This window comes from Lissotriton vulgaris, chromosome 7, assembly GCF_964263255.1.
Source record: "Lissotriton vulgaris chromosome 7, aLisVul1.2, whole genome shotgun sequence".
NCBI classification, from domain to species: Eukaryota; Metazoa; Chordata; class Amphibia; order Caudata; family Salamandridae; genus Lissotriton; species Lissotriton vulgaris.
The window spans coordinates 42,206,763-42,228,672 of record NC_141695.1 but is presented as its reverse complement, the minus strand read 5'-3'; the positions used below and the strand labels follow the sequence as shown (position 1 = coordinate 42,228,672).

Below are 21,910 nucleotides of genomic sequence, written 5' to 3'. Positions count from 1 at the left end.
CCTTCCACAATGCTGGCTCCACCTCCTGCTGGGCGGCTGGCGACCCTGCCCCTCACTCTGAAAGGAAAGGAGAAGCCAGAAAAACAAAGTGCTGAAAGAACACTCAGAACTGGTTCAGACCGGGCTCAGGGCTCACTTGCACAAAGAGAACAAAGACTTTTAGGGGTATAAGTAACAACAGAAAATTAGATCATCCTGGAATCAAGAAGGAACCTCTGCCAAGGAGAAAGCTGATTCTGAAGAAGGAAAACTGTCCTGCTGTTGCTCTGCAGGACTGACCTGCTGTTGCTTTGCTGCCAATGAGAGGGGAAGGACTTTGCTTTGTGCTGTGTCCCCTTGCTTGAAGGAATCTCCAAGGGCCTGAGAAGAGCTGGCTCCCTGTTATGAAGTCCCAGGAACAAAAGGACTGCACCCCCAGCTTTCCTGAACTCGATTGAGAGAGTTCTGTCCTTCCTGGAGTGCGTGGCCCAGTTGTTGTGCCTCTGGAAGTTGTACCTGTGTTGGGAAGCTGGAAAGCAAGCTTTTAAAGACTTTCTGCAAGTTTTGTTGCATCACTCGCTTGCGGAGCGCATCCCCGACAGTGAGAGGAAATTCACGCTGCTGCGAAGGCCGAGATCGTCGCAGCGCCTGTTGCCACTGCCAGAGCCGTCGCATCCTTCATTTGCGGGACGCACCAGACTACCAGGAAGACTACCATCGCTGCGAGTGTCGTCGCAGAGCCTGTCATCGCTGGGTGAGATAGCCGCAATGCTTGCTTGCGGACCGCATCACGTCGCTGCGAGTGTCATCTCAGAAGCCATCGCATCGAGGAGCTGCGAGAGAGAGATCACCGCTGGTCCGCACATCGTCGCCCCGGAGATCATCGCAACTCCAAAGATCATCGCCTTGTGCCTTTGCGAGAGAAAACTTCCTAGGGAACCTACGCACCGGAATCCATACAAGTCCGCCTCTCTCTCCATACAGACCGGATTCGTCGCAACACGCCCGCTGCTGCAGCCGGGTTGTCGCATCGCCTCCCCAGGGTCTCAAGAGCAATGCATCGCTTGTTTTCCACCGCTCCAGCTTCTGCTTTGGAACTTTGTCGCTTTTAAAAGGTACTGTTGCAAAACGTGACGCAACTGTGAACTTTTCACGCAACTGTGGATTATTTTATCGCAACTTTAGGAACTCTTTTGCAACCATATTCTTGAACTGTGTATGTTGGATTTTTGTCGTTTTGGTCTTGTGTAGTTTAGATTAAAATACCTTTATTTTTCTAAACTGTTGTGGAGTCAGTTTGTGGTGTTTTCACAGTGTTACTGTGAGTGTTGGTACAAATATTTTACACATTGCTTTTGGATAAGCCTGACTGCTTGTGCCAAGCTACCAGGGGGGTGAGCAGAGGTTATCTAAAGAGTGTTTCCTCCTTACCCTGACTAGAAGCAAGGGTCCCTATTTGGACAGTGGCACCTACCTCTGCCAACTAGAGGCTCCCAGTTCTAACAATTACTGAGCCAATTAACTGTGTGGTAAGAAGTACTCTAGCTACGTCTTTTACTGGATACAGAGTTCGAACTTTTGGGGATTCATAAACGTGCTTCATATAACGACTGGACACCTCCAAGAGCCGCAGGCTTCCGGATGTACTCCCGCAAAACGTTTGTGAATTAAATAGACACATTACATTTTTACCCATGAAAAAAATGAGCATGCCCAAACGTTTTCTTTTTTCTCTACGGGGTTATATTTTGTATTGAGCAGGAGCTCGCTTTCCTTTAACACTGTAGAAATAGATTTGTTCCTGCTCTTGACAGGAGTTTATTTCGGACCTTTTCCAGGAAGGGAAGCAATCAGAGATGAGCTTGTGAATATCCACAACTGTGTAGGGTTGTAAGCCTGCAGAAGATCTCACTGTGCTCCTGTCACGGCTGTGATTGCCACTACCTGTCCAACCGCCTTCCCTCCTGCTAGATTTACTAGCCAAAAATACTTGTCAGCAAATCCTCTTACCCAGGCATAGACAACTTTCGAAAATAGAAAAAGTGAATTTGCACTGACTAGACAGACCAATGTCCCAGTCAAATTTACAACTAGTTGTGATACTCGGGCCTCCAGTTTTTCCTCTAGAAACCCAAAGCAGGCAGTGCCTCTATTCTCGCATGCTACCTGGCAGCCTTAGGAGATTGTTTCAGGTCATGTCTACCATATTGTAAAGTCTCTTCCGCTTCCTACCAATAAAAAAATGAGATATCTACTTTCTTTTGTGAGAGCACATTGTGTGAACTCCAGCTCAAGATTAAACCATGTAAGGATGTGGGTGTTCCTTTTCCCTCTTTTTCGGCCACAATTCCTGAGGTTTTCGGAAGTACTATTCAGGGCCGTTTCTGCCATTAGGCAGGACTAGGCGGCCGCCTAGGGCGGCAAAATTGGTGAGGGCGGCATTTTTTTGTGTGTGGCACTAGTCTGGAAACAGGAAATCATGCAGTGGAGTACACTGTGCAAGCGCACCTGCTGTTTGCAATTGCTTGTGACATGATGTTGCAGTTTAGAGCCGAGCGGCACACCCTAGATTAGTGGCGCGGACGGGGGGCGGCGCACATCCTAGATTAATGGCGTGTGTGTGTAGAGTGGGGTGCGGGACACACTAGTGTAATTGTGGGTCCCCAGCGCCGCCAATCTTGTAGCGCTGGATAGCGCTACCAATGACGGCCCTGGGGAACATTTTTGGCCAATCCATGAGCAGTGCTTCAGCCAGTGTGGGCAGGCCAGTGACGGTGACGCGCACAGGCGCACCAGTGCCACCATCTCTCTCGGCGTGCGCGGGGGACGGTCGGACTGTGTGTGTCGGCTGGCGCGCTTTTCCCCCTTTGATGGCCGTGAATTTACCATAATTTAATTAGTATACTGCAGCTGCCACCTGCCAGTGCCACACAGTCTTGTTGTCCGGTCCCGACTCCGTCTCCCGCTGGCCCTCTTTTTTTTCCTGACTCCAGCACCACGAGCCTGCAAACAGCACAGCTGTGGTGGTTGTGGGGACGTACGCAGGTCGTGACTTGAGCAGGGCACGCACCGGTGAGTCAGACTGTCAGAAGGCCGCTGGCTGCGAAAAAATATATAAATATATATTTCGGATCGGATGCCTTGCATGCAAATTCAATTGCAAATGAATCCTGTGTAATAATGTTGTTCATCTTAATTCATCACTCAGGCCTGCTATTGCTAATGTTGTAAATGAGGCGGCGGCGGGCGGGTGAATCATTATCTGTTATCTCCGACTCCGAGCCTGTCCTCACGGTCACGGCCGGAGTGGCGCAAAACACTGAGTGAGCAGGTGTTGGGTAGCAGCACTGTGAGGGGTGAGGTGACGCCGGGAGTCTGAGTGAGGTTTGAATGGTGGCGCAGGCGGGGCGGGTCTGTTTGTTGCATTAGGCCAGACAGGCTAAAAAGATCTGAGACAGATCATAAGATGGCGGTGGTGGCGGCCCCATGTCCAGGCCTCTGGCCTGTGACTGAGGTGAGGTGATGATGGAATCTATCTCCCTGCATGTGAGCGAGGCTGGAGCCTGGAGCCTGGAGGAGTTGTAGGACACGGGAGAGGGGGTCAAGGAAGCACGAAGAGAGTGTGCAGAAGAAAGAGCAGAGGACCCCTTACCTTATTTATGCGTTTTTATATAGCGCGGACTTTACCCGAAGGTGTCAGAGCACTTCACAATAGGAACAGAACTGATACATGAGAACATTACAAGTGAACAAATTACAAAAGCAAACGTTACATTAAATGAGGCAAAAGTGACAATCGTGAGCCAACAAAATACAAGAGGTAGCAAACGGTGCATTACAGGAGGAAAAAGTGGCATGTGTGCAGGTTACAAAAGCGTACAAAGTTAACATAGAGGTATAATACTGCAATAAATGGAGAACACTCAAACACAAGAATAAACGTTACGTAGGCACTGGTGGCACTTGTGCAGGTATCGAAAGCAAACAAAATGTAAGAGATATAAAACAGTGTGTTACAAGAGAAAAGTGACGTGTGCATGTTACAAATGAGTACCAAACACAGGTAGAAGGATAATACTGCAATAAATGGCAGACTATCTAATGCATTTATTCTTCTAGCCTGGATGACGGGGGAGAGAGTGATGGTAGAAAAAGGGAGGGGGCGGCATTTTTCAATTCTCGCCTAGGGCGGCACAATACCTAGAAACGGCCCTGGTACTATTGCATCATCTTTTGATCGTGAGGTGACGCAGAGCCACCTGAGAACTCAGGGATGGCATGGCAAAATCTTCCATAAATGCCACATGATTTGTGTTTACTTTAAAATGCGTGTTGCTTCTATTTAAGTGATGTTATTTGCTGCTGACGCCACATGTTCTTATGTACCAGAGTGCAATTTTGTTTTTACCTCACAGTATGTATGTTGGCCACTTGGCACGTAAGAATACGCCTCCGAAGTAGTTTTTTATTAAGTGCTTTGAAGGTGGACTCAGGGTAGTGACCTGTGGGAGCACCTGGCAGTGTATGTAACACCTTTTACAACATTTCATGCAAATGTTCAGTAGAAGGAGAACCACTGGAGCCTCTTCCCGCGAGATCTCGTTATGTCTGGAGGATACCTATTGTTACCAATACATAATCATCTACACAGTGGGCTTTTGCCAATCCCAAGAGGAGTATTACTCTCACCTAATGCTGTTGGCTCTTAGTGTATCAGTTTGCCTCATATAAAGTGCTTGCTTTTAAAGTGCATATGGGAATCGTGTACTTTCAAAAGTATTTACAGGAGCTGTGTGCCTCAAGTTAATATCTTCCTGACTCAGGTTTTCATCCTACAAAGATTACAAACAAGCATTGGCATAGCCAATAAGTCTCGCTTTTGGGACCTTATAAGTATTTAGTTATGCAGCACAATATCCTTGGTGCAACAACATCAACTGCTGCGTGGCTACAATGACTACCAAGAACGCATATGAACAAGTCTTGCTATGAGAATGTACTGTTGATATCCAAATACGAATAAAATATGTTTTTAAAAAAAATCTGCATGGCTAAACACTTATAAGGTCCCAAAGGCGAGACCTATTGGCTATGCCAATGCTTGTTAGACGCTGGCACCAGCCATCTACTCCCTTGTTTGATGGTGCCCTCTTGTCTCTCAAATTACCCACACTCCCACCCTCGGTTGACTGACCTTACCTGGCCCATCCCTGGGGGCTCCTGGTTCATGGCAGGGATTCCCTTCCTAAACGAATTGCAAGGCATTCTAGGCTGGCTGCTTCTTTGACTAACTCAATTCTTTTAACAGAAAAAGCATCCCTCTCCAGGTGATTTTATGCTTCTAATTCATGGCAGCACTTCCGACTTTAAGAAGTGCACTTCAGTGTCAGGTCCGATGCGCCCGTACTTTACTCTTCCAGCGCTTTTTATTTTCCATTCTTTTTTTGCTAGTTATCCCTGTGTATTTACACTTTGTCTTAAGGTCGCAGTATTTCAAATTGAATAGCATATTTTTTTGCATAAATAGGAATCATATTGCCCTCTGGTGGGCATTGCAAATCAAAAGCATTTCGATAACTATTCTAAGTACAACTGCCTTCAAGGAAGAACCTGGACTGTTATGTCAAATTTATTTAATCTCTAACTTTTGTGGCACATGGTTCGGAATATTTATATATATATGTATAATTACTATGGGGAGGAGTTGTGACCCAATGGCTGGAGTTTCAGGCCTGGACACTGGGTACCCAGGTTAGAGCATTGAGCCCGGCTCAACATCCTGCGATTCCGGCCAACTTGCTTCATCTCCCTGTGCCTAACAAAATGTGTAATGTGACCTGTTTCTTTAAAAACATTTTTTTAGAGTTTTATATAGCGTGAACTAGACCCGATATCAGAGCGCTGATGACGCATTCTCGTGCCTCCGGACCACGTTTGTGCCATATTAAACTGCTAAGAAAAGTGCACGTTTGCTAAGGCAGGCTTATTGGTTTTGTCAATGCTTGTTTCCAGTTGGCATTGTTCTGGTAAAGCAAGGAATGGGGTCTCACTCTCACAGCGATGTGGCTGCGGATAAGTTGACCTGAACCTTTTTGAAACTCCCTAGTGACACAAATATATAATGGCAAAATGTAAACTTTTTTTATTTGTTAATTGCAGAGCCCCCACTTTGCTGCCGGCATGTAATTTGTGTGTCCAATGTTTTCTCATTCAGGGCCTGTCCCGTGGTGCTTTTCTCCCTCTTCCCTCTTGCTGTGGGTGATCCAGTGGATCACAGTTGACTCTCCAGCTAACAGTGTGTCTTCATCCCTTCCAGGACTTGCTGGACAGGATGGGGGACGGCGCGGACTTCATCTGGACCGGATATGAGTACAACGAGACCCAGAAGAGGTGGACCTGGAAAGATGAAGCCACCAGCCCAGGGTACAGGTATGCATTGATTGCTGATCAGCAGGGGCAGCACACCATGACACCAGCACACCCAGCCATGTCCATGGTCATCAGGGGGCGGAGCCCTGCGGTGAAACTGACCACAAAGATGGCCGCAGCTCAAGAAGTCGATGTGGATGCCTGTGCTTGTAGCATTGTGTGTACAAGTTGTGATGAGCAGTGGGAACAGCACTGAGTGTGTGAAACGTGCTATGATGGTGACAGCAGAGAGCAGGAGGGTCATAGCAGCCCCTTCTGCTCAGAAAGCAGCCCCTAGCGTGGAGCCTCCCTGGGAAGTGCCAGAGGGGCAGAATGGGCAGTTTGGCGCTAGAATCGCCTTCCAGTGGCAGAAGGCCAGGGTTGAAAATTCACACCAGGCCGGAGAAGATTCCACATCCTAGACACCTGTCATATAGGCTCCTGATTCACAAAACGAGCAAAAGTCACAAATGAAGGCAACAAGATAAGCAAAATTTATAATTACAGTAGAGAAAGAAAACTGCAGCTGGGAAGCACATCTTACAGCATGTGCAGGGCTCTTTACATTCTGTCTGGGCTTTCTAACCTCCACTTCACCACAGATCTGTCACCTCTAATAGGGCCAGCTCCACACTCAGCATGTTGTTACTTGTTTCATACTGCATCTGTGCAGTCTCAGCATGTTGATGGGTCCCCACTGCATCTGTGCAATCTCAACACAGCATCTGTGCAGTCTCAACATGTTGTTGCAGATTCTCCACTGCATCTGTGCAGTCTTAACATGTTGTTGCTGGTCCCCCACTTCAGCCTTGCAGTCTCAACATGTTTCTGGCTCCCCACTGCATCTGTGCAGTCTCAGCATGTTGTTGCTGACTCTCCACTGCATCTGTGCAATCTCAACACAGCATCTGCGCAGTCTCAACATGTTGTTGCTGATTCCCTCTGATCTGTGCAGTCTCAACATGTTGTTGCTGGTTCCCCACTGCATCCTTGCAGTCTCAACATGTTGCTGGCTCCTCACTGCATCTGTACAGCCTCAACATGTTGCTTGCTCCTCACTGCATCTGTACAGTCTCAACATGTTTCTGGCTCCTCACTGCATCTGTACAGCCTCAACATGTTGCTTGCTCCCCACTGCATCTGTGAAGTCTCAACATGTTGCTGGCTCCTCACTGCATCTGTGCAGTCTCAACATGTTGCTTGCTCCCCACCGCATCTGTTCAGTCTCAACATGTTGCTGGCTCCCCACTGCACCCTTGCAGTCTCAACATGTTGTTGCTGGTTCCCCACTGCATCCTTGCAGTCTCAACATGTTGTTGCTAGCTCAATACTGCATCTGTGCAGTCTCAACATGTTGTTGCTGGCTCAATACTGCATCTGTGCAGTCTAAACATGTTGTTGCTGGCTCTCCACTGCATCTGTGCAGTCTCAACACAGCATCTGTGCAGTCTCAACATATTGTTGGTGATTCCCTCTGATCTGTGCAGTTTCAACGTGTTGTTACTGCCCCCCTCCACTGCATCCTTGCAGTCTCAACATGTTGTTGCTGGCTCAATACTGCATATGTGCAGTCTGAACATGTTGTTGCTGGCTCTAAACTGCATCTGTGCAGTCTCAACATGTTGCTGGCTCCTCACTGCATCTGTGCCGTCTCAACATGTTGCTGGCTCCCCACCGCATCTGTGCAGTCTCAGCATGTTGCTGGCTCCTCACTGCATCTGTGCAGTCTCAACATGTTGCTGGCCCCTCACTGCATCTGTGCAGTCTCAACATGTTGCTTGCTCCCCACCGCATCTGTGCAGTCTCAACATGTTGCTGGCTCCCCACTGCACCTGTGCAGTCTCAACATGTTGCTTGCTCCCCACTGCATCTGTGCAGTCTCAGCTTGTTGCTGATTCACCACTGCATCTGTGCAGTCTAAACGTGTTGTTCCTGGCTCTCTACTGCAGGTGTGCAGTCTCAGCATGCTGTTGCTTGCTCCCCACTGCATCTGTGCAGTCTCAACATGTTGCTGGCTCCCCACCGCATCTGTGCAGTCTCAGCATGTTGTTGCTGGTTCCCCACTGCATCTGTGCAGTCTCAACATGTTGCTGGCTCCTCACTGCATCTGTGCAGTCTCAACATGTTGCTGGCTCCCCACCGCATCTGTGCAGTCTCAACTTGTTGCTGATTCACCACTGCATCTGTGCAGTCTAAACGTGTTGTTCCTGGCTCTCTACTGCAGGTGTGCAGTCTCAGCATGTTGTTGCTTGCTCCCCACTGCATCTGTGCAGTCTCAACATGTTGCTGGCTCCCCCCGCATCTGTGCAGTCTCAGCATGTTGTTGCTGGTTCCCCACTGCATCTGTGCAGTCTCAACATGTTGCTGGCTCCTCACTGCATCTGTGCAGTCTCAACATGTTGCTAGCTCCCCACCACATCTGTGCAGTCTCAACATGCTGCTTGCTCCCCACTGCATCTGTGCAGTCTCAACATGTTGCTGGCTCCCCACCGCATCTGTGCAGTCTCAACTTGTTGCTGATTCACCACTGCATCTGTGCAGTCTAAACGTGTTGTTCCTGGCTCTCTACTGCAGGTGTGCAGTCTCAGCATGTTGTTGCTTGCTCCCCACTGCATCTGTGCAGTCTGAGCATATTGTTGCGTGCTCTCCACCACATCTGTGCAGTCTCAGCAGGGTTTTGCTAGCTCCTCACCCCATATGTGCAGTATTAACATGTTATTGCTGGCTCCACACTTCATCTTTGCAGCCTCAACATGTTGCTTGCTCCCCACTGCATCTGTACAGTCTCAACATGTTGCTGGCTCCTCACTGCATCTGTACAGCCTCAACATGTTGCTGGCTCCTCACTGCATCTGTACAGCCTCAACATGTTGCTTGATCCCCACCGCATCTGTGCAGTCTCAACATGTTGCTTGCTCCACACTGCATCTTTGCAGCCTCAACATGTTGCTTGCTCCCCACTGCATCTGTGCAGTCTCCACATGTTGCTTGCTCCCCACCGCATCTGTTCAGTCTCAACATGTTGCTGGCTCCCCACTGCATCTGTACAGTCTCAACATGTTGCTGGCTCCTCACTGCATCTGTACAGCCTCAACATGTTGCTTGCTCCTCACTGCATCTGTACAGTCTCAACATGTTTCTAGCTCCTCACTGCATCTGTACAGCCTCAACATGTTGCTTGCTCCCCACTGCATCTGTGCAGTCTCAACATGTTGCTGGCTCCTCACTGCATCTGTGCAGTCTCAACATGTTGCTTGCTCCCCACCGCATCTGTTCAGTCTCAACATGTTGCTGGCTCCCCACTGCATCTGTGCAGTCTCAACATGTTGCTTGCTCCCCACTGCATCTGTGCAGTCTCAACATGTTGCTGGCTCCCCACCGCATCTGTGCAGTCTCAACTTGTTGTTACTGATTCACCACTACATCTGTGCAGTATAAACGTGCTGTTCATGGCTCTCTACTGCAGGTGTGCAGTCTCAGCATGTTGTTACTGGCTCCCCACTGCATCTGTGCAGTCTGAGCATATTGTTGCGTGGTCTCCACCGCATCTGTGCTGTCTCAGCATGTTATTGTTGGCTCCTCACCCCATCTGTGCAGTCTCAACATGTTGCTGGCTCCCCACTGCATCTGTGCAGTCTCAACACGTTTAGTTTGGCTCAGGAACTAGTCCCTGTTACCGGGTGCTGACTCCCCCACTTGGCAACCTTAGTGACATGCACCACACTGCAAGAGCCAGGAAACATCAATTGAACCAGGATGCCAAAGGATGCATTGAAAGGGTCATCTACTGCAGGTTGCTTGCTCCCCACTGCATCTGTGCAGTCTCAACATGTGGCTGGCTCCCCACCGCATCTGTGCAGTCTCAACTTGTTGTTACTGATTCACCACTACATCTGTGCAGTATAAACGTGTTGTTCATGGCTCTCTACTGCAGGTGTGCAGTCTCAGCATGTTGTTACTGGCTCCCCACTGCAGGTGTGCAGTCTCAGCATGTTGTTGCTTGCTCCCCACTGCATCTGTGCAGTCTCAACATGTTGCTGGCTCCCCCAGCATCTGTGCAGTCTCAGCATGTTGTTGCTGGTTCCCCACCGCATCTGTGCAGTCTCAACATGTTGCTGGCTCCTCACTGCATCTGTGCAGTCTCAACATGTTGCTAGCTCCCCACCACATCTGTGCAGTCTCAACATGCTGCTTGCTCCCCACTGCATCTGTGCAGTCTCAACATGTTGCTGGCTCCCCACCGCATCTGTGCAGTCTCAACTTGTTGCTGATTCACCACTGCATCTGTGCAGTCTAAACGTGTTGTTCCTGGCTCTCTACTGCAGGTGTGCAGTCTCAGCATGTTGTTGCTTGCTCCCCACTGCATCTGTGCAGTCTGAGCATATTGTTGCGTGCTCTCCACCACATCTGTGCAGTCTCAGCAGGGTTTTGCTAGCTCCTCACCCCATATGTGCAGTATTAACATGTTATTGCTGGCTCCACACTTCATCTTTGCAGCCTCAACATGTTGCTTGCTCCCCACTGCATCTGTACAGTCTCAACATGTTGCTGGCTCCTCACTGCATCTGTACAGCCTCAACATGTTGCTGGCTCCTCACTGCATCTGTACAGCCTCAACATGTTGCTTGATCCCCACTGCATCTGTGCAGTCTCCACATGTTGCTTGCTCCACACTGCATCTTTGCAGCCTCAACATGTTGCTTGCTCCCCACTGCATCTGTGCAGTCTCAACATGTTGCTTGCTCCCCACCGCATCTGTTCAGTCTCAACATGTTGCTGGCTCCCCACTGCATCTGTACAGTCTCAACATGTTGCTGGCTCCTCACTGCATCTGTACAGCCTCAACATGTTGCTTGCTCCTCACTGCATCTGTACAGTCTCAACATGTTTCTGGCTCCTCACTGCATCTGTACAGCCTCAACATGTTGCTTGCTCCCCACTGCATCTGTGCAGTCTCAACATGTTGCTGGCTCCTCACTGCATCTGTGCAGTCTCAACATGTTGCTTGCTCCCCACTGCATCTGTGCAGTCTCAACATGTTGCTGGCTCCCCACTGCACCTGTGCAGTCTCAACATGTTGCTTGCTCCCCACCGCATCTGTTCAGTCTCAACATGTTGCTGGCTCCCCACTGCATCTGTGCAGTCTCAACATGTTGCTTGCTCCCCACTGCATCTGTGCAGTCTCAACATGTTGCTGGCTCCCCACCGCATCTGTGCAGTCTCAACTTGTTGTTACTGATTCACCACTACATCTGTGCAGTATAAACGTGTTGTTCATGGCTCTCTACTGCAGGTGTGCAGTCTCAGCATGTTGTTACTGGCTCCCCACTGCATCTGTGCAGTCTGAGCATATTGTTGCGTGGTCTCCACCGCATCTGTGCTGTCTCAGCATGTTATTGTTGGCTCCTCACCCCATCTGTGCAGTCTCAACATGTTGCTGGCTCCCCACTGCATCTGTGCAGTCTCAACACGTTTAGTTTGGCTCAGGAACTAGTCCCTGTTACCGGGTGCTGACTCCCCCACTTGGCAACCTTAGTGACATGCACCACACTGCAAGAGCCAGGAAACATCAATTGAACCAGGATGCCAAAGGATGCATTGAAAGGGTCATCTATTCTTTCTAGCCATTAACGAGAACCATCCACCGCACCTAAGTATGTTCTGATGGTCATACAAAATGCCCATGCATCCCTATGAATAGGGGTAAGTAGACTAAGGGCAAACCCAATTTTGTCTTAGATTTTAAAATTAATATGTGCACACTCAGCAACATTTCTCTTTTCCCCTTATTTTCTTTAAAATAACATGTAAATGCGGCAATTTAGAAGGGGACCCTTAAGAAAATATAATTTAGTTAAAACAATAGAACTCATCATGTGATAGTAAACCTAGGGGCTTATTTATGAGGGCCCTGTGTCCCCTTTGCACTACATAAAGCAGTACATGTGTGACGCAGGGCTCTCGGAAAAGATTTATGAAGCCAAGCAAAGCCACCCTGTTTGGTTTCGAGAGGCCTCATAAATCATGAGTAAGACGACAGAGTGTAAATCGCTGTGTCACCTAGTGTGCACCCGGGCGGTGTTCCATGGGCGCTGTGGTGAGGTTTCCTTTGCAACATCCATGGAATTTGACACTGCCCCAAAAATACAAAGTGATGAAAACCTGCAGAAGTGCCAAATCCATACACTTCTTGAGGTGAGGCATAACGAGCAGAACTAATTTTATTTATCCCCTATTTTTGCACTCTGCAGCACACATAGAATGAGGAAAACCCCTCCTTGGATTGTTTTTGTGGAGGAAGGTTACTGCCTGCAATGGAGACAGCCTTGCACTATGGCGCAGGGGTGCCTATGTTGGCGCTAATCTTCCGAAATGGCACCAATGCAGACAGAACAGGAAAGCATTGTATTACTTAAATAGAACGAATTCCAGCCCTTTCACTTTGGCGTTGGGCAGGGCAGCATAAATGAGGCCACTAGTTCTATGGCCTTTATCTGTTATGTTTGAAACCTGTTGACTTTTGTGTAAGGGTCAGGACCCTTCTTTACAGTTGTTAATCATACCAGGAACACCAATAAAAAAGGGATACTTCGGTGTTAGGCAGTATTTTAATTTTAAGATCCCAGCTGGAAATTACTCCCTGTGCTCCCTGGAATATGGTTGAGGCCATCCTGGTTTTTGGGGACTAGGATGAGACTCAATGATGAAGCATGACATCAATAGGATTGTGAGGGTTTAACAAGCAAACAATAAAGGACGTGGATTTGTGAAGGTCACTCTCCATATTGTGTATAATATGATACCTTTTGGTGGCATATGACGTGTGTTTTCTGCACTTCCAATTTATCAATGATGGTACCAGAAAACATACGGAAGATGCTATTTATTACGAATGTATGACGTTATAATGCATACATTTACAACGCATGCCTTTACAAAGCAGTTTTTACATCGCAACATCCTTTACAACGCATTCCACTACATCGCATTTTTAGAAACTACCTTTAAAACACATTCCATTACATCGCATTACACCTTTACAATGCATACCATTACAACGCATACCATTACATTGCATTTAAGGTGAGTATTGGATAGTATAAGGGTAAAAATTACTATTTGAACTTTTGATCTTTGTGTCACAGAATTGAAACAACCTGATTTTACTTTTAACACAGCCCCATATAGGTAGATTGTATTTCTAAGTCACATTGTGGAAAGAGAAACCGTAGTTAACATTAACACTAACAGTTAACAGTTATACAAGCAATAAATGATTGAACAACGATTAGCCCTTTTTTGTATTAACATAACGTTTCTTTGCTCACCCCCACACCTCCGTCCTCCACCCCCCACACAGGAGGTTTTACTTTAAACCTGCTCAGTGCAGTTGTGGTGGATGCAGAGGGAGGTGGTAGTGTTGAACCACATTTCCCTCCAGCTTACTAATAATGAAAGCAGATTCGGTCATGATCATTTGATCACGTTAACATTGCTCTGATGGACCTAGGCCACCAAAATGTCAGGCAGATCTGCCCTGTAGGCGTGGGTGCGCATGCTTCAAATCGAAGAGTTGTGAGAGGAGGTACAAACGCTGTGTCGGATCCAGGCGAGGGCTCTCCCTTCAGCGACTGATGCCAAGGGATTAGAGGGAATGCCAATCTTTACGACCTGTTGGCACAAACTATGATTTTAAAGATTTGTTTCTTGTCCATAGAATGTAGGCTTCAGATTTCTCTTATTTTTATTGTTCATTGCTTTCTGGTGGAACCACTACCACAATCAGACAAATTTAGAGATGTTACTAAACATGCAAAGTATGTAGATTTTGCACAAAATTCCAAACCAGAAGACATTTTATAAGGCGGCATTTACTCCCAAAACTTTTATGTTGGCACATTTCTTTCTGCAAAAATAGCTAATGTTCTAATTCACTAATTAAAAATAGGTATTGGTAATTTTCTTCAGAAAAAAAAATACTTTCTGGAAAGGAACATTTTACCAGTATTTTTTTTTACAAACTTAATGTAAGTTTATGAAGTTTGTGATTTAAAAAAACCAGCAATACAAAATTGGTGGAGTTAAAGTTCTCCAACTTCACACATAATTTTTGCACTTAGAGGAGTATTATCACTCATTCGTGGTCATATAGGAATCCCATTGTTAAACTGTTCTTCACATTGACCTCGTTTGGAGCCATCCTGGTTAGTGCATGAAGGGAGGGTTTATTTGTCACCCTGAATATCGAACCCCCTATATTGGTTTGAAAGAACCTTGGGGACAGAATATGAAAAAAGAAATTGACAGGTAAGTCTAGATTTTCTATATGAAACTCCAAATATAGGTGTGTATGTGGTACATATATCTTCAAGGTACGTAGATGTGAAGTTAGAAATAGTAAATATATGCTGCCTTATATGCACTTCCCTTACAAAAGTCCTGTCAATATTCTGACCTCGATAGTCTTGCACCACAATATTGTTGCTGTCGATATTCATTAGTATTACCATTCTCACCCACTTCACGGGACAATTCTAAAAGGTAAGTTTAGTTTTCATGTCTGTTGATCTATACACTACTCTCAAACTAGATCTTCTATTGGGAAATAGATGATACACAAGCATCCTGGGTCATCAGTGAATTCTTTGTTCCTCTGTGGTGTCACTGCAGTAGTCAAGATTTCCCTCCAATCTCATCCAATCTTTGGTCCCTTCTTTCATGGTTCGCCGTCCATGACTGGAATGGATCACCTCGTTCCTCACCGGAAGAACACAGAGAGTCCGCCTCCCACCATTCAAGTCAGAGGCCTCTGAAGTCATCTGCGGCGTGCCACAAGGATCGTCACTCAGCCCCACCCTCTTCAACGTATACACGAGCCCCCTTGCGGCCATCGCTCGCCAACACAATCTCAACATCATCTCCTACGCGGATGACACTCAACTGATCCTATCACTCACCAAAGACCCTAACACCGCCAAAACCAACTTACACGAAGGAATGAAAGAAGTAGCCGAGTGGATGAAGCACAGCCGTCTGAAACTGAACTCAGACAAAACAGAAGTCCTCATCTTAGGCTCCTCCCCCTCCGCCTGGGATGACTCTTGGTGGCCAGAAGCCCTTGGAAAAGCACCCATCCCGACGGACCACGCACGGAACCTGGGCGTCATCCTGGACTCCTCACTCTCGATGACCAGACAAGTCAACGCCGTTTCATCATCTTGCTTCAACATTCTTCGCATGCTCAAAAAAACATTTCGCTGGATCCCCACCGAAACTAGAAAAACGGTCACCCACGCACTGGTCACGAGCCGCCTGGACTACGGAAACACACTATACGCCGGTACCACCGCAACACTCCAGAAAAAACTCCAACGCATCCAGAACGCTTCAGCCAGGCTCATACTAGACATCCCGCGTACAGAACACATCTCTGGTCACCTGAAAAACCTCCACTGGCTCCCCGTAAATAAGAGGATTAATTTCCGCCTCCTAACCCACGCACACAAAGCACTTTATGAACTTGGACCCGAATGCCTCAACACACGATTGTCCTTCTACACCCCCTCCCGTCAGCTACGATCCTCCAACCAAGCCCTTGCCACTGTACCTCACATCAACAAAACCACCATGGGAGGTAGATCCTTCTCCTACCTGGCAGCTAAAACCTGGAACTCACTTCCCACTCACCTTCGCCTTACTCAGAACCACCTAGCATTCAGAAAGCAACTTAAAACTTGGATATTCGACAAGTAATTCCCCACCCTTCCTCAAGCGCCTTGAGACCCTGTGGGTATGTAGCGCGCTATATAAATCTCTTGACTTGACTTGACTTGACTTGGATAGACGTCTATCAATTAGCACGCAACCTTGTAATAGTTCTCTAAAATGATGCTCACCATATAATATAAGAGGGGTGTCTACAGGTTGGTTAATGACATATTTTTAAAGGGTGATCAATGGAAGATACGAACGAAGCGCTTAGAGGCAGTTTCTAAATCTTTATCATCTCTCTAAATGGACAGTTGCTAGACAGTGAGAAAGGAGTGCCTCGCCTCAGCTGAGGGGCAGGAGATTTAGTCCACATCACCATTCATCTTGTGTACAGCTTATGGGTTCTTCATCATCATAATGCCAATTTCTACTCAATATCTACACCAGACACAATCCTTCATTCCACCCTTGTGTACTGGAAATTCCATATTTTTTCCACAAGTGTCTTCTATCTGGAGGGTTCATTACAATGATATGAGTCTGATGCTCAATGTCCTAACATATGTGTGATTTTCATTTCACTCTAGGGAAAGCATAGCTTGTCAGTCTCATGTGTTTGGGTTCTACGTCATACAGCCAGGAGCCTCTTTCTGTGCATATTCTGTACACATGCCCAAATAGTTTCTAGTTTTATCTACTCAAAACTCACACATAGAGGGTAGATTAGATGTACTGAGACCATTCTGGTACACTAGGTGGAGCTGTATTTAAACCTGTTGAAGAGAGATGGGCACAAAGGAATAGAGCTGAAATAACAAACACTCATACCCCTGGACATGATTGCACACATACCAACACACACACAAGCATGTGAACACACACACACACATCCACACACGTTGCGCGGAGGGCGGGGCAGGGAGAGCCAGTGACTTCCTGCGGGGACACTTACAGAGCGGTCAGCGCTCTAGTGGATGCTGCTTGAGGGCCTATTTAGCCATCGCCCCCTAGTCGCGCGCAGCGATCGCGCGCAGCATCGCCGGAGCAACGCCGAAGACCAGCCAAAGAGCTGCCCGTCTGCGCCCGTCCGCGACATTACGCGGCGAGGGGGCGAGGGACCAGTCATTATGAACCCCCACTGTACAGGTACTACACCTATCACATATTCCGCGGATACACTCAGACAGCTACAACCTGCTAGGACATGTGATACTCGCCTAGCGTGTAATCTGCTCGAGGGTCGCTTTTCGTGTTTACAATGCCATTATCAATCAGATGTGGCCATAAATAGCATATACAACAAGGCACCTACACTAACTTCCTTTATAGAACTTAAATGCCTTCTTTTAAATGTAAGGTCCCTCCCCAAACACCAATTGCAGATCTGGGACCTGATTTCCACCCAGCAGCCCGATATATGTTTCTTTACGGAAACATGGATGAAACCCCACACGACTCCAGCGATCACATTAGGGGTCCCAGCAGGCTACAGGATCTTACATGTGGATCGCCCAGTCAAAACTGGGGGTGGACTAGCTTTTATTTTTAAAGACATCTACAAGGTTGCAATTTTAGAACAAAAATTCACAGCCCTTTTGGAAATCATTTGTTTTAAAATCAATTTAGCAAACACTATTTCATGGAAAGGAGCATTGGTATATCGCCCTCCAGGCTCTAATCCAGACTTTGCTCTATCCCTCTTAGAATTATTGGCCCCACTTATTAGGGCAAAGGAAGATTTTCTCCTACTGGGGGATTTTAATATACACATGGACAATTCTTCACTCTCAGAAACAACTCAACTAATAGCCGACCTATCCAATCTGGGACTGAAAGCAATAAATAGTGGTATTACACACACGGGTGGCCACACCTTGGACATAATATTCTCCAACTGCACCAAAATTAGATGCCTACCCGCCATAGAAATCTATTGGACAGACCACTTCTTGATTGAGTTCTTTTTGCCTGGTCCCACCAAACGACTGCATAGATCACCACCCCCGCCAATCTTTCGTCGCCAATGGCACAAAATATCTGCTGAAAAGCTGCAGGAATGTTGGCTAGAACCAATATTTACAGATGCAGACTCAGCCGAGTTGGCATTGGACAAATTCAATACTTCTCTTAAAACAGCTATCGACACCTTGGCCCCTTTAAAACTCCACAAGCAATACCCCTCAACCAAACAAGAAAAATGGTATACCTTAGATCTTAGGAAAGAAAAACAGAAATGTAGGCGGTTAGAAAAAACATGGAGGAGGTCAAAAAACGAAAAAGGAAAGGAACTTTTTTTAAAGGCCCAGGCAGTGTATTATAAGAATATAAAGATAGCAAGGAAAAATAACATCTCGTTGCAACTCGCAGAGGCTGGCAACTGCCCGAGGGAACTATTTAAAATCCTGCAAACTTTTGTTAAACCCACAGCAGGGGAGAGCCCTGATGATGCCTCACAAGAACTTTGTGATGAGATTTCTACGTTCTTTGAGGACAAAATCAATCTCATCTATAATAAAATCTTAGCATCACAAGACATAGGAACCATGGCCCCCCCTGCTAATGACTTGCCCATACAGCAAAAAAACTCTTTTCTTATTATCCCACCAGTTAGTGATTCAGATCTCTCACTCCTTGTTAACAACGTGAAAACTGGCTCCCCCAACGATTTCCTCCCTGCAAAAATGGTGGCCCCTTTGACCTCCATTCTGGCCCCATCCATCCAGTCAGTAATGAATCTCTCACTGGCTAAAGGGCAAGTCCCTAAGGAATGGAAGATTGCAGTGGTAAACCCGATTAGGAAAAAAGCGGCCTCCCCCTGGACAGATCTTTCTAACCTCCGGCCCATCTCCCTCCTCCCCTACATCGGTAAGCTGACGGAGAAGCACGTGAACACCCATCTATCCAACTTTATCGAGGCAGCGGATGGCCTGGACCCTTCTCAATCAGGGTTCCGGCCAAATCACAGCACCGAATCGGCCCTTCTGGCAGTGACCAACAACATCAGGATGACACTAGATGAAGGGGGGTCTATGATTCTGGTGCTGTTAGATTTATCCGCCGCCTTCGATACGGTGTCTCACAAAGTGCTTCTCCGTCGTCTGAGGGATGTAGGGCTGGGAGGTGCAGCTCTGTCCTGGATGGAAAGCTTCCTTTCCTGCCGCTCTCAAGAAGTCAGGCTGGGCTCCCATAAATCCATCTCCAGGGAGCTCACCAGGGGGGTGCCACAGGGCTCATGCCTAAGCCCCACATTATTTAATGTGTATGTGGCCCCCTTGGCCGACTTAGTGAGGTCCTATGGGTTTACCCCGGTGTCCTACGCCAATGACACCCAACTTCTGTTCCCTTTTAAAACCTTCACACCTGATCTGCTAAAATCCTTTGCAGAAGGCATGAGGGTAGTCTCAAGATGGATGGCTGAGAACTGGCTACAATGCAATGTGGGGAAAACAGAGGTCTTGCTGTTTGGAGAGGCGGTGACTCTGTGGTCCGATGAATGGTGGCCGGTAGAACTGGGCCCAGTTCCAATTCCAAAGCAGACTGTGAAAAACTTGGGAGTACTATTTGACCAGGCACTGACATTTAAACATCACGTCAACCAAGTCGCCGGCACATGTTTCAGGGCTATTGGTCTGCTGAAAAGGGTATTCCCCTATCTACCCGATAACCATAGGAAGACACTAGTCCAGGCACTAGTGATCAGTAGATTGGACTACTGCAATGGCCTTCTTTTGTCAACTAATGAAGGCCAAATGAACAAACTGCAAGTAGTCCAAAATACTGCAGCGAGGCTAGTCCTTAATGCTCCATCTAGGACTCCCTCCCGACCCTTACTGGTGCAACTCCACTGGCTGCCAGTGCGGCAACGCACTAAGTTTAAAATTCTGTGCACCATTCATAAATGCCTGATAGGTAAGGGCCCCAAATATCTTACAACTGCCTTTCTACCCTATGTTCCAGCCCGCTCTCTACGGTCCAGTAATCTTCACCTATTACAGGTCCCTAAAATAAAAAGGTCCCGTCAGGGAGGGCGTGCTCTGGCATACACTGGACCCGCCCTCTGGAATTCTCTTCCCCCTACATTAAAAAGTATTACAAACCATTTAGCTTTCCGCAAAACTCTTAAAACGTACCTCTTCACCAGTGGCTAATCTTCCCCCGGCCTTGGTTACTACTGGAAAGACCTGGCACACCTGTATTTCTCCTTCAAATAGCAAAAGCGCGGAGATACCCCTTCGGGAGTCTATTCAGGCGCTATAGAAGCACATAAAATAAAAATAAAAATAAATGCACACGCACACACACACACACACACACACATGCACACTTGTATTGAATTGACACTAATTCTTCCTGTTTTCTGCCCTCTGACTTCCACCAGAATGAAGATGCAGAATGGTAACTTATCGAACCAGAAACATAGCTGTGGTGCCTACAGGAAGAGAGAGATCCACCGAACCTCTTGCTTATCCTTGAACCAATGGATATGTGTGAAGAAAGCCTTCCAGTTTGAATTCTGAAGCCTTCACGGTGTGGAAACTCTCCTGCAGAAGACCCACCAACTGATCATTGAACGTTTCGCAGCGGAATCCATTTGTTAGATCTTTATTGGAATTGAGCGACCTTTAAACACCGAGAACAAATTTATATTGCAGATCATCTGCGATCCAAATGGAGAGACTGAGTTGGCCATTCAGGGATATTACATTGTGACTGTAAAATATAAGCTATGAGGTATACAGAGTGCCACACATCGTGCTTACACTTCACACCAAACGAATGTAACCATGCAGGGGAGGGGCCATGTTTCTGCCCAGCGGTCTCCTTTGAGGCCACCTCCTATACTGCCTTGGGTCTCCGCTTCTTCTCGGCTACTCTGTCATTTCAATCTTCCTCCGTGTTACGCAGGTGAACCCTTGCCACTCGATGGTATGATATTATTATTTCCTGTCTGCTTCTTTCCCATATCTCTGCCCCATGCACCATTAGCAATCTAGGATATTCCAGAACCTATTGTTTCAACGCATACCCAATGAGCGCAAATTGGTTTTACAGCTTCCTGCAGTCATCCTTCCAGAACACCGATGTGTTAACCCCTTGGGCGCGGCCGCGATTCTGCCCCTGTGCGGCACATTCTGATCGCGGGTGCGGTCATGACGGCCGGGAGCCGTCATCAGCACACGAGCACTGTGTGCCATGACGGCTCCCGGCCGTCATCAGCATGGAAGGGGTTAAATTCCAGTGTCCTCTGTCTCAGCTTCTCTATTTTGTCCTCTCTCCATAAGCCGACTAATGCTTCGTTCTTTTTTCCTCCAGTATTGTCAGTGATAAGTCTTTCTTACAAGAATGTTGATCTGAATTAAAACTGCATGATTCCGTGTTACCGTTTACTTGGAAGAGCCCATTATTAAAATGGGAATTGCCAGTTTGCCCCCAATATTTTTTCTTTGTTTACGATCTTCCTTTGAGCTTTTCCTCTTTCATTAAATATATGTTTCAAACTTTTGCTCATTATGTTATTTCCAGACCAACCTCTAATTCAACTCCTGTAAATATATTTTTAAATATCGGTCTCAATTGTGAAGAAGAGTTTTAACGAGTAAAAAGCACTATGTGAGACTTGCACTTTCAAGTTATTTTTGCTGACAGATGTACACTTATGTATGCCCCCTGTCACCTTTAACTTGTTCCATTTTTCTTCCTTTTCATTTTGTATGTCTTGCCTCACCACAGGTGTGTGTCCCAGTATTTGAAAATCTGCTTATATTATTTCTCTTTCTGAAAAAACAAAAACCTTCCCTTGCTTTTTTTTATT

At 47.0% G+C, this 21,910-nt stretch overlaps 1 protein-coding gene across 1 annotated transcript in view; it reads left to right on the top strand.

Annotated features, from left to right (window-relative positions):
- Positions 1–21,475, top strand: part of LOC147700659 (CD209 antigen-like protein C) — a 168,990-nt gene extending 147,515 nt beyond the window's left edge. The window contains exons 5-6 of the mRNA XM_086929166.1: positions 6,296–6,408; positions 20,477–21,475. Of these exons, the coding sequence (XP_086785292.1) occupies positions 6,296–6,408; positions 20,477–20,615 (252 nt within the window). The 3' untranslated portion in view covers positions 20,616–21,475. The remainder of the gene's footprint in view (positions 1–6,295; positions 6,409–20,476) is intronic.
- Positions 21,476–21,910: the final 435 nt, after the last annotated feature.